The sequence below is a fragment of the Thermobia domestica genome, chromosome 12 (genome assembly GCF_964235325.1).
Source record: "Thermobia domestica chromosome 12, izTheDome1.hap1.1, whole genome shotgun sequence".
Lineage (NCBI taxonomy): Eukaryota > Metazoa > Arthropoda > Insecta > Zygentoma > Lepismatidae > Thermobia > Thermobia domestica.
In genome coordinates, this window is record NC_137465.1 from 145,105,605 (window position 1) to 145,121,597 (window position 15,993).

The 15,993-nt window shown below is 32.7% G+C and overlaps 1 protein-coding gene across 2 annotated transcripts in view; it reads left to right on the top strand.

The window, feature by feature from the left end:
• Csl4 (exosome component 1 Csl4) overlaps positions 1–15,043 on the top strand; it is a 64,557-nt gene extending 49,514 nt beyond the window's left edge. For both annotated transcript variants that reach the window (XM_081734218.1, XM_081734217.1), the window contains exons 4-7: positions 2,452–2,526; positions 8,749–8,922; positions 11,217–11,298; positions 11,872–15,043. In XM_081734218.1, the coding sequence (XP_081590344.1) occupies positions 2,452–2,526; positions 8,749–8,922; positions 11,217–11,298; positions 11,872–11,996 (456 nt within the window). In that variant the 3' untranslated portion in view covers positions 11,997–15,043. The remainder of the gene's footprint in view (positions 1–2,451; positions 2,527–8,748; positions 8,923–11,216; positions 11,299–11,871) is intronic.
• Positions 15,044–15,993: the final 950 nt, after the last annotated feature.

The following is a 15,993-nucleotide window of genomic DNA, read 5'->3' on the forward strand; positions in this document are numbered from 1 at the left end:
CATGTATAGTATCTACCTACCACATTTTTATTGAAATCCGCTTGGATTACTAAGTTGATGTGTCTTTTTAGTTATTTATGAAGTTCATAATTTTATTGTAACAAAGGGCTAAATTTTATTTATTTTCATTGTTGCGCCTGTATTGTCGTGTGGCTCCAGCATTTAATAATTTGACAATTTTGGATGAAAATTAAAATGTTTCTGTGGAAAAGACCATACAATGAATTTCCAATTCTTTAGAATCAGTAATATTATCAACGCGTGAGAATTCATCCTACATCTTTCATCATTCATCATTTTAGTAAACTTTTACATTAAAATTGCTATATTTCAAAATTTATAAAACCCAGTATTGTTTGTGACTGAGACTTAAGTCTCCACCTGAAGATATAAAATCTAAGTTGAGGTTAAGAGGTGGGAGACAATATCAATGCTTGATGAAAAGGGTAATAATATTTGTTTTGAATTATGGAGTGTGTTTTTCAAGAAAACAGATGAACCAAGTTTGTTCAAAATAATGCAGTATATTCTCGTTATACCAGTCAGTAATGCATATGTTAAACAAGTGTTTGGAATAGTGTTTAGTGTAATAAAAACTTCATAGTCAGGTGATAGATACAGACTCTTAAGGGAACTTCTGATGACCAAAATTTATGTAAAGATGAATTTGAAAATGATGTGTCGAGATTTCCATAAAACGGTTCTGAAAATAGAACCCCCCCCCCTTTTTTTTTTGACGTAATGAGCCAAAAGATATAAATAATAAGGTAGGCATTTATCATAAAGTTTGATAGTTTTCATGTAGTTTGGTACAGTATACATGTGGTTAGTGGAAATGGTAGTCTCAGTATACTAGTTAGTAATTGTTGTTATAACTATTAGAAGTAACAATGGCAATACAGTTAAACATGGAGAAATCTTCTGTTTCAAATTTACGTTACCAATTACTCAAGTGTCGGGCCTTCAGTTCCATCTCGCACAAGTTATTTAAGAAAATTTCAGTCGAGCTTGAATATTTGTTAGGGAAGAAAGTGTTAGGCAAGATAAAACGATAGTACGCTTAGGTTTGAAATTCATGGCCACTTAACTCTCTTTAAAAGGCAGTTAGTATTCTCACCAAGGACTAGTATTTTGGCTTTAAAAATGTATCTCAGAAGACTGAAGATGATTTGCATTTGAATGATTTAATTTCTCGTACGGATAAAGCTGTAGGACTTTCTTTTTCTTTCTCTTTTTTTAATAGATAGGGCCATTTTTTCTTTTTTTTTCTGACTGTACATTTCTATGGTTCTTCAGTGTTATGAATCCACAAATAATAGTGTAGATTAATTACATGAAGCAAGTGGATTCTGACTATTCTTGGCGCTATTCTGTTTCCCAAGTATATTACATATCACATGACAATAGTATATCATCAGCGTTTCTGCATTTGTCTTGGAGCATAACCTCATTATATTTCTTTTCTTTTCTTCCATTTTTTTTTCTGTGGTGAATTGAAGAGTACAAAACAGTAGTGCAATAACAGAACGCCTTATCATCCTATTTGACTTCTGTACTTTTTAATTTTATATTAACCAACATTGGTAATCAGTTTAGCAGGTGCGGATCGAAATATAGTATCACATCAAGAACGTCATACTTCGTTATGTTTTGACCCGTACTCCTCCTGTGTTTTCTATTTGCATGTACACATGAACCTGTTTTAGATATCAAATTCTTCCCTGGTCTTAACAGTTACAAAATATCAGAAGGCATGTATCATTATGTTGTCGATACTAATTGAGTAACGTATTTGAACAAAATGCAAATTTACAGAGATAGTTCAGTTAATTTCTAAAGACATTTAGAATATTGGAAGTCCACGATGAGCAGTTATGTATTAAGTTTGGTATAGCTGTGAAACCATTTTACCTGGAAAAGGTAATAATGAAATATTGGAAGGAATCTTGAAGGAGTGATACCTTTGTAAAGGAATGTTGAGAGGTGGGTATGGCCGGCCACAGGCTTCTAACCCGAATTTCTTGACTGTACTTGTTCACGTAATATCTCATTGGAATTAGGTACTTCCCATAGACTTAGATTGAATACATTTTTCTCAGTCCTAGCTTGGCTTTTTACTTACTTGTGTCGAGTATTTGCTAAGCACACTTTCTTTGTATGTCATTCCAAGTTTTAATTCCCATTTTCACCATGATTCAAGGGTAGTACTTACTGCTGATTCAGAGTGTCTTGTTCGATCGTAGACTTGGTTCCATTCAGGGTTTTGTGTTGAGCTTTCCAGTTTCTCACGTTATCGTTAATCCCCATTCTTTCTTAATAGTTCATTTATTATCTGTTCCTTTTAGTATCTGCAGATCATTTAACTAAAAGTTAATTTTACTTTAAACAATGCATTATTTGTTGTTAAAAATAAAGATTATTACTAACTATTTTTTAAAACATATTTTTCAGTCACTATTGGTGGAAGTTCACAGTAGCAATGACCAAAGTATTGTTCCGGCTCCGGGAGATATAGTTACTGCCAGAGTAAGTATGTTATTAATTATGAAGAATAATTATATGATGGGTACTGATTATGAAGAATAGTTATGACAGTAAAGTCAATGTGTTAAGTGGTATTAATAAGTACGATCTTATGTAAGCTTACTCGAAGCGAGCTAAAAACTACACAAATAGCACCTCAAACATACTGGGAAAAAATTATAATAAAATTACGATAGTTTTGTTTTACAAGCTGGTATTTTTTCAGCGTATTTTTATTTTACAATCTGATTCTTTTTTGAGTCCTCTCTCTTTCTAAATTGTGTTCACTGTTAGAGTGATCCTATTGTAAAGAAAATGCAATTGTATTCCTCCATCATTTTCTCTTAACGGTCTCACTCGCGTTGAACTGAAGTGAAAGAATAGCGATTGGTGACGAGACTTCATAATGACGTAATGCACGACTGTTTCTCGTTAAATTTACCTTTTCCTAATAAGTAGAAAGATAATACGTTTTACCGTTTCCATGTTTGGGTCTTGATATTTAGGAATAAGTAAAAAGCATTGGTTTATGTGGATCGTGAAATTGGGTCTATTTTCTGTGAATACATCTCTTCCATGTTGCATTTTGGTTGCTGTACCCAAACAAGTACCGACCGACCTTGTGAATTTGTTTTGATCGGGATCATTCTAATCGTGAACTTGGTTTAGGAATATGTAATAGTTGTTTCAAAACCTTGGAGAGAGAAATATATATATATTTTTGTATTAAAAAAAAAAAAAAAAAAAAAAACTATCGTCACAACATCCGTAGTCAATCGATCGTAGTCTTTCCAGCTTCTTTCCAGAACCATGTATCTTACAACAATGTTTCCCTCACTGTCGCACAAGGTTTCTTGATTTTGGTACAGGCATTGTGTCAATAACTTCTTTTCTCTCCTGCTGTTAGTAACTTCAGTAAAATCTTCGTTATATGTGCTCTCAGTATACTCCCTATATATTTTGACTGGATATCGTTTGCCCTGGTCACGATGATAGGGTAAAGTATTTTTAAAGATTTCCGAGATACTAGTGGGCATTAATCTTCAAACTATTATAAAAGTTGTTGTAATCCAGATGTACTTGTTTGATGAAGTTGAGGGTTCGACATTCAGTCTTCCCAACTGTTGGGTAATTTTAATGTGTTAATTGTAGTTCTCCAATACTGGTGTTAATATTTAATATATTTTTAGTCTAGTTTATTTATTCTTTTGTTCCAATAAAAATTGATTAAAAGAACTTCCTTTTCCGTGTTTTTTGCAGAAGATAGAATGTAGACTCGTGCGGGGTTCTTGTCCTTACATGTTAAGAAAATCTTGATCAATTGACATTTATGTTCATAATGTATTCATTGATTCTAGGGTTATAGGTCTGATCATATCGATATAAAACTCATTACATTTGCAGATTGCTTCAAACACCCGTACTATAAAGAAAACTTTCGGAACGAGTTACTGATGTATTCATTCTTTGAAGACAAGAATGTCATTTTAATACTATGACTGTGGATAAGTTCTAATTTCGTAGTTATTTCTTAAATAAAATATAACTCAATCCAAAATTTCCTGCGATTCCAAGTGGAAATAAGTGCATTTCTGTGTCCTTGTTGGTTGTTAATATTTGTAGTATGTGATAGTGTATGTGTAGTGTGTATTTCAGAATCCCCCGTTTTTTCTTTATTTATTTTCTCAACAAGCTCTTTTTCCATTGATTCTTGAAAGCGATTCTTCTAGAGTCATTTGTACTTTTAAATTATTATCTGTCTTGGTAGCCGTGTCCGTGTATTTTCTGTAAAAATTACTGCAAATTACATTTATTTTGATATACCATAGCTGTAAGGCTTTGTGTAAATTCACCTCAATGTGTGAAACCCTCTCCTTTGAAAGTTACACAGACGTGTTTCTGCCAATGTTTGGCTCAGACAGGTGATAAAATCGTATGTAAATAAGGTTTCTGTCCAATGTGGATCCTAGTTGCTTTTCAACTTCAATGAACAATCTGCTATTGGAGGAGACTCTGTGAAGTAATTAAATACAAGACCTTGTTTAAAAACTGAATTTTCTTGATATACCAGAGAAATTAACAACAGTTTCTGCTGATTGTTCGCTTATACCTGTAGATCACTTTTTTTTTTTTTTTTTTTTTTTTTTTTTTTTTTTAATAGGCAAGTTATAATTTTTTTCTAAAAGTTGAATTGCATAAAGTGACTAAGAAAAACAAGATACTATGAGGCCTTCTTTCTTAGCATCGGATTGGTCAGCATCTGAAGCAACTCGCCATAAACTACTGTATACATGATGAGCAAAAAAGTTCTCAGTCTCAGCATGCGGAGTATCCTAGCTCTCCACGTCGAGCTCTCCTAGCTCTATACATTGGAAATTTTCATAGTCTCTGGCAAGAAAAATGTTTGACTCATGAAACAACTAATTGAATATATAGAATATATATCAAAATTAAACACCTGGATTGTGTTCTGTGATAATTTATTCTTTTATTTTAATTTATCATTATATTTCTGGCGAGATATTCGATCGCCTTTCATCAGAATGATCTTTAAGATTAAATTAATGATAAATTGATTATAATAATAATAAAAAAATCATGATCACCACGGAACAGATCAAAGTTAGTATCATGTTTGAATCGTGAAAGTTTTTTTTCCACAACTCTCTCCAGATACAGAAATCATAGTTTTCTGTCAAAAAATGTGACTCATTTTAAAATTTTAATTGAGTTCTTCAACCTGTAGTTTCAACTCTAAAATCTTCGCATACGTAGTAACATCTATTTCAAACTCATCAATGGAGAAGTTAAATGCAATCGGATTGTGTGTGGCATATCGTAGAAGTGATATATATGCAGAGCAGCAAAGAAAATCGATTTTCTTTTTTAACCAGATGTTCTTCAGATCCAAGTGCAATGCAAAATAAAGACTGAAAATATGGTAGTTAGCCAGGATCTTATTAAAAAAAAAAAAAAAAAAAGCTCTTCTTGACAAAAGGTACTGACTGTTGATACGAAATTTAAATTAAAATAATTTATTGAATCCTAATCTAAAAATAGGTGTAACAAAGCAAGCAAATCAATCTTTATATTTCTTTTAGAGATTTATCATTTTAAATTTATTTCTTCACACCAGTGTTTGCATTTTTATTTTCATTGCTCAGTACAGAGTAACTTATAGCAGGACTTCTCAAGAATTATTTTTATGTACGGATGCACAACGCGAACTGGTGAATCAAGGGACTATATGTGAAAATATAGAGAAAATAATACACATATTAACGTGGAATTGAAATATAAAATGATCAAAGTATTTTCTGATACGTCTATCTCCCGCCAAATATACAGAACACAAGGGAGGAGAGGAAGAGTAAGGTATTGTGTTAAGAAAGAAAAATCACATTTACTCACTTTTCACTGTTTTGGGAATACTGATAATTTGGAGTACGATTAATTATAATTTTCTACATGTTTATCATAATTCTGGAATATCAATTTCACACGGAAAGTCACTTTTTTGTAGGTAATTTACAAACGTTTTCTCGCACTGTTTTTATTTATGCATTTTAGAAAAATTTTGCGCTTACGCCTAAGTTTCTGCAGCGATTTCTCCAAATTACTCTATTTTGCGCTAACAGTGAACAAATAGGCCTTTGTATGATGGACGCATTTTCATTAACTAACTGGTTACCATAGCAACTAATGTTTACTTGTTTCACTAGCTTGCATACGAATATGTAACATTTAATTTGAGCAACACAACTGATCTGCACATTAATGGCTTTTAATATATTACTTTCTTTTCTTGTTTGTTTATGGATTACTTCAACCACAACGATATTATGAACATAAAGATGCATTTATTATTTACCATTTATACTTTTTTTTTTTTTTTGTTATGTGTATAGCAAGGAGAATTTTGGTCTGCGGCAAAAATAGTATTTTATGTAAAGACACATATGCCTTATCATCGCCTGTTTTAAGTTACAGCGTAATATAATTTGCACATTCACTCTTTGGGGGAAGGAATGTAAAATTATAAAAAAATTGCCATCACCTGATGTTAACACGGGTTTTACTAGCATTCTTCCAAGCTCTTGTACCTATTAAATAATTTTTTCAGGGACAACGCAAAATGCTTTTTAATTTTGCAGTGAACTGTTTTTAACGTTATTTTGGCTTTTGTAACACTTTTTTATTTCCTCTCTAACTAGATATGGCCTAGATATTTTCTTAAAATCTAAATTTACCTTATTTTGTTTCCCCTAACTTGCAAGATTTCAACAGGTGGTAAAAGTGCAACAACTGTCCATAACACGCTACATTTTTCAAAAGATTTGTTTTCAACTAATTCTGCTTACTAGAGATGAAAATTTAATCTCTGATTCAGGTATCTCTGTAACTTTCTCAATTTTACATCTAATTTTTGTATTTCAACTTGTTTAATTTGCAGTGGTAAGGGTTGCACAGAAACAGGTTCTGAAACAATATATTTTTAGTGGATTGATCTTCAACCATTTTACAATATCCAAATTGCGTATTTGGATCTTGAAAACTATAAAACCAATTAACAAATTTAAATGGTATCCTCTCAAAACATTCTCAACATTTTTTATTGCACTTTTTAGCTGTATGCGATTTATTTATTTTTAGAAGCGATTTAGCTAGTGATTTTTTGACATCTATTCTGTTTATTTATGTACGCCTAATGCATGTTTTATTTCAGATAAAGTAACAAGTTTATTCATATTTCCAAATTTCTTTGACATTGCAATATAATCCTTGTCTTACTCTTTCTGAAATACATGAAAATATAGAAAAATAAATATGCCAATGCGTAATTAAGATATAAAATCATCAATGTATTGTCTATACATTAGAGTTTGTATGTATGTCTATAATATTTGATAAGTTGTATACTATTTTAGTGACAAGACGTTTTTACATATTTCCAATAAATGTTTATTAATATTACTGAATATTTTAAAGTTCCCAAAAAATCGTATTTGCTATGTTTAATACCTAATTAACATATACAGTCACGAAAGAAAGTATTTTTCATTTGACAAAATTTCTTTCCCTAATAACACAACAATAAATTAACATATTAGAGTACCGATTTTGGCAAGTTATCAAATTATCACTATTCTAAGGATAACAATAAAAAGATCCAAATTAATTCACTTGTTTCTGAGTTATTGGTGAAAGAAAATTTGTCAACTGTCAAATACTTTCTCTTCTGTGTGTACAAGGTATTAATATTACCGTTATTAGCTTGTACTTGCACAAAAAGGTGTTCCTGCAGTCGGCCAGTGACTATAGTTACATTGCATCGTGTAACACTAACCTTACGTAAACTGTGAAAGCCTAATCAAAAACATAGACCGTTATAAGTGGTTCGCCCTTCACAGGGATCGAACCCCGAACGTTACAGACTTAAAATTAGTAGTAAGTTTGTAATGTATAAAATGTTCTCAACCATAATTTAACCTTTGTAGGTAGTTATAATTATCACGCACCAGAAATTTCAATTTCGACCGGTAGATGTCAACTGCTGGAGAATCTTTGCAGCCATCTAACTGCGAGATGTATAATTTATGCTACCTTTGTTTCAATAGTAGAAATTGGGATATGGATACCTACTGTTAAAGTCACCTTTACCCGTGAACATATTAACGGATTAACTCTGTTAACGAACTAGGCTATGATAAACACTTTGATATATATTTTTAAAAAATCGCTTTCGCTCAAGATTTATCTTCTGGAGTGACGGACGGACGTACTGACATTATAGTATTATAAGTTCCACTTGCGTAATCGTAATAAAACGAACTAATTAAAATGTGAACTGTTACACGAATTAAAAAGTGCACAAACTATTCTCTGATTATTGATTCAAGTTGTCTTCGAGCGAAGTTTCAACATTCATCTTGTGACGTTGACTGAATTATTGTGATTTTTTATTTTACTCTGTTAAAAGTGCTTTAGAAGAACAGAAAATATATTGCAATCTATTGGCAATTGAAATGTTTCTACATTCATCTCATCGTACATTCACCTAAACATTATTTATCCCGTATTTTATATTTTTACACACTTATTACTGTGCTTGAAAACTATATTTTTGTTTATACAAGTACTTAATGTTGTTCCAACTATTGATAAGATTTTAACCTATGTAACAGTTTACATTCAAATATAATGTATTCATTTTATGATTTTTAGGTAACCATAGTGAATCCACGCTTCTGTAAGTGCTCAATTATCTGTGTGGCAGATAATGTTCTCTCTCATCCGTATCGTGGTATACTGCGAAAGGAAGATGTGCGAGCGACAGAAAAGGATAGAGTTGAAATGTACAAAAGCTTTCGACCCGGTGATATAATTTTAGCTCGAGTGGTATCCTTTTCGATTTTTGCGTGTTAAAGTATTTGTAAGATTTTTTATGTTAGAAAGCTGTTAGAGTTAGAAGGAATAGTTATTAAACTGCTTTGTCAGAGATATTGAACATTACAGAGGTTATTCAGAACTTCCAGTATTTTTTCTCGTGGACGCCAATTTGAGAATACCATATAACATAATCAATTACGGAACAGATAGTTCTAGGAAATAACGAATGAAAAAGATAGTGAGGAGCAGTTTGATTTTAGGACTGGTAAGGACTTACGAAGTGCAATTGAATTTTTAAGGATAACCTGTGAAACATTTATAGAAAAGGGCAAATAGGTGTATGTTGTATTTATTGATCTACGAGGGAAGATCAGAAACTAAAGTTACAACGCCGATATTTCTGGAGTTTCGTCTGTCATAGAAGAATAAGGAGTGTCCGGTAATTTGAATACATGGAGTTGGCAATTGTGCAGTGTTTCAGCGACACGCAACCAACGACGCTAGTTGTAGGTAAACACAAATAGTGACTTATTTGGAAAACTGGTCTCGCGAAGAAGTCCTCAGTTATTCGATTTCTGCGGGCGAAACATGTAACCACGGCTGAAATTCACCGGCAGCTGGTAGAGGTTTACGGAGAGACTGTAATATCTCGTCAGCATGTTGCAGAATGGTGTCGAAAGTTTGGAGCTGGTAGGGAAAACGCACGCCTGTATACAATCTAGAAACTGTTGAAGCAGTTTCGCTGGGACATCATCGACCACTCTCCCTATAGCCCGAACCTTGCTCCAAGTAATTTTCACCTCTTTCCGCATTTGAAGGAGCACCTAGGAGGCTTTCGCTTGGCTTCAGATGGGGAGGTTAAACACTTCATCACAACGTGGCTGAACACGCAAGGACAGGATTTTTACTAGGAAGGAATCTTCAAACTGATCCCACGATGGGACAGATGGCTCAACTGATATGGAAACTGTTGAGAAATAACCTAATGTATATGCTATCTGTTGTCTATATTGATTGTATAAAATAATATATACACGTTCCACTGCAGGCTTTGTAACCTTACTTTCTGATCACCCCTCGTAGAAAAGGCTTTTGACCGGATGAACTTGTAGTTGTTAATGAGAGTTCTAAAGAAGGTGGGTTACAATGGACTTCCATCTGTGAACTAACAAGTGGTGGAATAGGGGTAGAACTGACAGAGGATAGTACAGTTGAAAGGGAAGCGAGACAGGGATGTTGTATCTCGCCGACGTTATTTATGTAGAGGAGATAGTAAAAGAGAACGTATATAACGAAGGCTGTATTTTGGTAGAGGGTAGAATGATTAGGTATATACCTTTTGCAGATGATACGCTGCATGTTGTGGAGTCTGAAAAGAAAATCAATAAGATGTTAGAAAAAACTTGAGGAAGAGCTGTGAATTGTATGAGTTGAAAATAAATGTTAGAAAGACAAAAGTCATGGTGATTGGAATGAAGTAGTTGGTGTCAAATATAAAAGAAGGAGGGGAAAAAATAGAACAAGTGACTAGTTTTCGACACCTTGGTAGTATTATTAGTGATGATATAAAGTGCAAACGTGAAATAAAAGCAAGAATAGGAATGGCGAAAGAAACATTTAGGAGGAAGAAAAATCTGTTTTGTATGTTCTTGAATTAAAGTTGGGAAAAAGATTCATAAAGTGTCTTATGTGTAATATTGTGCTGAAACATGGACATTATGCAAAAGTAATGGCAAGCCTTCGTAATGGAGAAGAATGGAGAGGAATGAGTGAATCGAACGGAAAACGAATGAGAAGGTGTTAGACATAATGGGGGTGGAACGGACAATTTTAGATGTAGTAGAAACGACGAAGAGAAACTGATTTGGACATTGGCTGAGAAGGAATTGTATCAAGAGGGACGTGCAAGACGTGTTGTGACAAGAAAAAGAAAGATGGAGTGAAAGGTATAAACAGAGAAAAATCGTACGTAAAGACAAAAAGGTTAACTGAAGACCATGGTTCACTGAAGCTTCTCAGCTGCTGCAAGTGATCTGCCAATAACGGCAGAGTACGTATGATGATGATATATTACAATCATTAATAATATACAAATGGAACAAATAAACGACCCACCCGTAAAGTTAACTAAAGATCTTATTTTATTATACGACTTATTGGCAAATGATAAGGGCTAAAAAACATATATTGTTAGGAAACAAGCACAAGAAGAAAAGTACAAATTTAATTTTGTAAATTTTTATAGAATCCAAAAATGTAAATTTTCTGTCAATTGTGTGTTATATTCCTTATCCATTTACTAGCTTCCAATGGCAGAACCACATTCATATCAGCTCTCTACAGCGGAAAATGAACTTGGTGTTGTAATTGCTTACAGTGAAGCAGGTATGGTTTACTTTCTCTTTCAATTTTTTCCTTCATTCATTCATTCATGTCATTGGTGGGTGTATTAAGGTGGATTTTGTCTTTTTCTGAATTTCGTATTATTTTCCTTGTTGATTGTTACGTTTAATAATAACATGTTCTTTGAATTAATTTGTAGTTCCGAATGTAAGTTTTCAAATTTTGATGTCTTACCAATCAGTAGTTGAAATTTGTAACCCTTGGTAACAAATTTAATTTTCAATCAATGTCTGAATATACTGTGAACACAGAATCAATAAACATCGTTACTTTGTAATTAGTACAAAATTGTAAAGTAAACAAAATCGAAGTAAAGTAAAAATAACACTCTTCTTCTTCTTCTTCTGCTACTACTACTACTGCTACTATTACTACTAATCGTTTAATTTAATTAGATGACAGTTGCATAAACGTTAAAGAGTAGAACAACCCACTTCTGAATCCATCTTACGTTTGAAATCGCCAAAGATGACGTTTCATAAATGTGAAATGTGCGACAGTTTCGTTCTTTAAGAAATGTTAAAAATTAATTTTGCTTTGTTTAATCTATTCCAGGAGTTGCAATGGTTCCCATTAGTTGGACTGAAATGCAGTGCCCTAAAACGTACAACAAAGAACCAAGAAAAGTTGCGAAGGTAGTTCCTGAAAGTGTCGTAAGCGAGCAAGAGAATACAATTTAATGATGTTGATTTGGTAATCTAGTTTATTCATGGATTCATGCAGACAATCACTGTAAGATTAAATATCCTAAAGAACAGATTCATTCATAATGCTCAATAATAAATTTTATGTAAATGTTGACCACTACTGTTGTGCATATATGTATTTTGTATATATACTTATGAAACAGTATTTAGAATATACTCTGGATCGAGGTTTGTCATATGCAGAATGACGCAGAATCTACCTACCAAGTTTAAAAGCAGTTTTCTCTACAACTAAGTCACAAAATTTGACGAAACATGTGCGATACCTTATGTGTATCAGGCGGTTTGTACATCAGTTTATCAAAGCAACGGAAGATCTAATCTCAGCTATGAAACCTAAAACTTGTATAATTTCGGCAGATGCTCTTTACAAAATCGTGTTTTTAGTTGAGTAAAATCGTTGAAGTTGAGGGAAAACACATTGAAAATGTGTAATATAAATGACAGAATAGCCAGTTGTAACTAAAATTTAGATAAGTACTTTAATTCCTTTCATTCAGTAGTTATTTATAATTTAAGGTGGTAAGTAGGTTTTTGCACCACACTGTAGTTAATAACGTAACAATACTTGCGTGTTGAGAATTATTAAATTGGAGGATAGCAAAAAGTACTGCCATGATATTTTGTTGTTAATGTATGCATATTATGCGATTTTATATAATTTGAAGGTTTAGCACCAAATTATGAGTTTCATCCAAGAGGAAAGTATGAGTATTAAGTGTATGTAAATAGACTACATATAGTGTTAGTTACATATTAAAGAAAAAATCAACGTTCAATTTTATAACTAAAATAATGAAATCTAAATGATAAGGCATAGGGTAGGAAAGAGGGGCTAGTTGTTATAATAATAATAATAATAATAATAAACTTTCAACGTATCCGGACTTTATTTTCAGCATGTCAAATTTGTAACAAAAAAAAAAAAAGCATTCAGGACGAAGTACCAGGATATAAATGTCATGTAAAAACTTAAATATTAACGTAATATTAAATATTAACGTAATATTAAAAGCAGTAGACTGTGAACGCATTATTGAAAATTCAGTTATTTACGTGTGCATTATTAATACAGGGTGTTTCAAAACAACATCGACAACGTTTGGGAGGTGATTCCTGACACTAAGATAAGACAAAAAGTATAGACCAACCTGGGTGCACAAATGCTTCCTTTCGAAGTTATAGGCTGCTGAAAACATGAAAAAAGGAAACTTAAAGGTCCATAGCTCCAAAACTGTGGGATTTACTGTAGTCGGGTCAAGACTTCACTTAGGAACTAATATGTCCTGTCCAAAAATACATGTTTCAGAATCCTGCGGTACTCATGCAACAATTTTTATATAGGGAGTTTGGCTAAGGGGTATTATTTGAAGTACTCACTAACTACCTGTATAAAAACTGTTGCAGAAGTACCGTAGGATTCTGAAACATGGATATTCGGGTAGGGCATATACTAGTTCTTAAGTGAAGTCTTGACCCGACTAGGATAGGTTTTATAGTATTGGAGCAATGGTCCTTTAAAGTTCATTTTTTCATGTTTTAGGCAGTCTGTAACTCCGAAAGGAAGCATTTGTGCACCCAGGTTGGTCTATACTTTTTGTCTTATCTTGGTGTCAGGAATCACGTCCCAAACGTTGTCGTGTTGTTTTGAAACACCCTGTATAAGCAGCTAAAAGTGCTATGTTATTCATAAACAACAAAAAAACTATCTTACCTCGCTTTATCTTTTGTATGTACGTAGAAGTAGTTGAATAAATATTTAGCGTTAGTTAATTGTTACGTTCTAATATAAAACTTCTATGAAATCACCAGTATTTGTATTACACTATTAAAAATGTGCTTTAGTACCATGAGAGAGAGATTTTTAACGTCGGTCTTGTCTCTATAGAGTTTTCCATAGACTTTCCTTGCGTCGGTCAGGATTTCTTTTTATATCGAAAATTCTGCACTTTCCCTTATTTCCACCATACTGAATCCATCTTTTTCTCCTCACTTTCCAGCTTTACTTGTCCTTGTTTATGTAGGCTACAGAAGCTTTGTTTTGACATACAAGCCAGTTTGGAACAGGGAAATAAACTTTGGGGGTCACTGCTAATACCTGTCTGAATGTGTATTTTTTATTGATTTCGTTGCATTTTTCATTACATCGATCCATAGTTCTATCATAGTAGGCAGAAAACGAACCTTGATCATGAAAATAAGGCGATCGTTATGCTTGTTTTAACACTGCACTGTAAATATGACTATAATCCAGAAGAGAGCTGCTTTATGGATCACATCAATTTTTGTACTGCGCAGTTTGAAGATCTTCGTTGTCCACATCTGTCTCCCCCAATTAATTTCATTCCAGTCTTGTAGTCACGACGAACGATTTTCAGCCGATGTATTAAGAAATTAAATTTACTCACATATAAAAAATAAAATGAGCTAAGATAGTTACATTGTTTTTGTACGAAAAGAACCTGCACTCCTCTGTGAGTGCATTCAGACTTTAAGAAAAAAAATTGCTGGTGACATTATGAGCATTGTAATGATAGCTAGGAATTAGTAACTAATGGAAATATGGTGAAATTAAATAGAAGTAAACTGTTATAATATACACCGTACTTCAATACATAGATTTCTAGTTGTTTTTCGGTTTCATTGTGTAAAAATCGCGTAGAATATCTAAGCAGTGATTTTTAAGCGTTACATATTGCAAATATTATTGCGTGTGTTTGGACATTAGTTTACTTCCATTACATTTTGTCCTACTCTTTTAAACTCTTCAATCAGTGCACGTTTTTTTGTGTTAATAGTGTCATCAGCGCCAATTCCACGATTATGAATCAATCAGCTACAAAGAATATAAGAGTTTTGTTGTTGCTATTATGTATGTAGTTTATTTATGTTTTTTACTCATAAAATCAAAAGAGAATTTTACAATTCTGATTTTACTATTTCTTCTTTTGTTCAATCATTGTAATATCCTGTGCTGTGTAAAAGCTATTTTTTTAAATACATAAGTAAGAGAGATCTAATCGTTACGTAGTAGCATTTTTCTACCTTATGAAAATTTAAGATTGTTTTTAAAAGAATAATTAGACTTAAATGTACTGGTTAATGCGTAGAGTTGAATTATTTAACAACATGCAAGTTCATTTCGTTAAATCAATGTTGAGACAAGTATTAGATAACTGTTTGCAAAACATTGTTTTATTTTTGGATTAGATAGTGATCCATTAGAATAATCAAATGCATGAACTATTTTCTGTGGCTCCGCAGATTTCCGTAAATCTAGTTTTTACTCTAGTAATTTTTAAAGAATAATGCAGAACACTTTTCCAATTTGGGAGTGGTACTTCGGATTTTTTTTTTCAGTGCGTAATTTCAGGTTTCCTCTGTCGTCAACAATATCAAAAGCTAAATTAATCAACTACAATCTTTTCTTAAGTACATTGCTGAAGTACTTACTAATGGATATACAATTCACAGTAGACAATCAGAGTTTTAAGGTTTGAGGACGGTAGAATTAAGCAGAAACGTATGAGTGTGAAGTCTTTTCTTAACGCGACTTTAGTTGAGAATAAAATTGATCTTATATGTACTGTATATCCCATATCTTCTCAGGTTTTCATGAAGACAGTATCAGCCAGAAAATCACAGAATCAGGGCTCCTAACGTGAATTTTGCAGTTTCTATCGAGCACCCAACGTCACCGATTGAGGTCGATAAATCACCTACTCTCCTCTCCCTCAGAAATGTTTTAAAAATAGCAACAAAAAATATATTCAGAATATCATTTATAATAGCTAGCTATAGTAGTAGCTAGTTTCATGAATTGTATTCAATAAACTTTATAATGCTGCTTGTAGATAATCCAAGAAAGCTTGAACAAGACCATTCAATACCTCAAATTTACACGTTCAAAGGAGTATTGTTCGAGACACTTGAACAAAAGTCTCGAATGGACTTGAAACAACTTTTACAC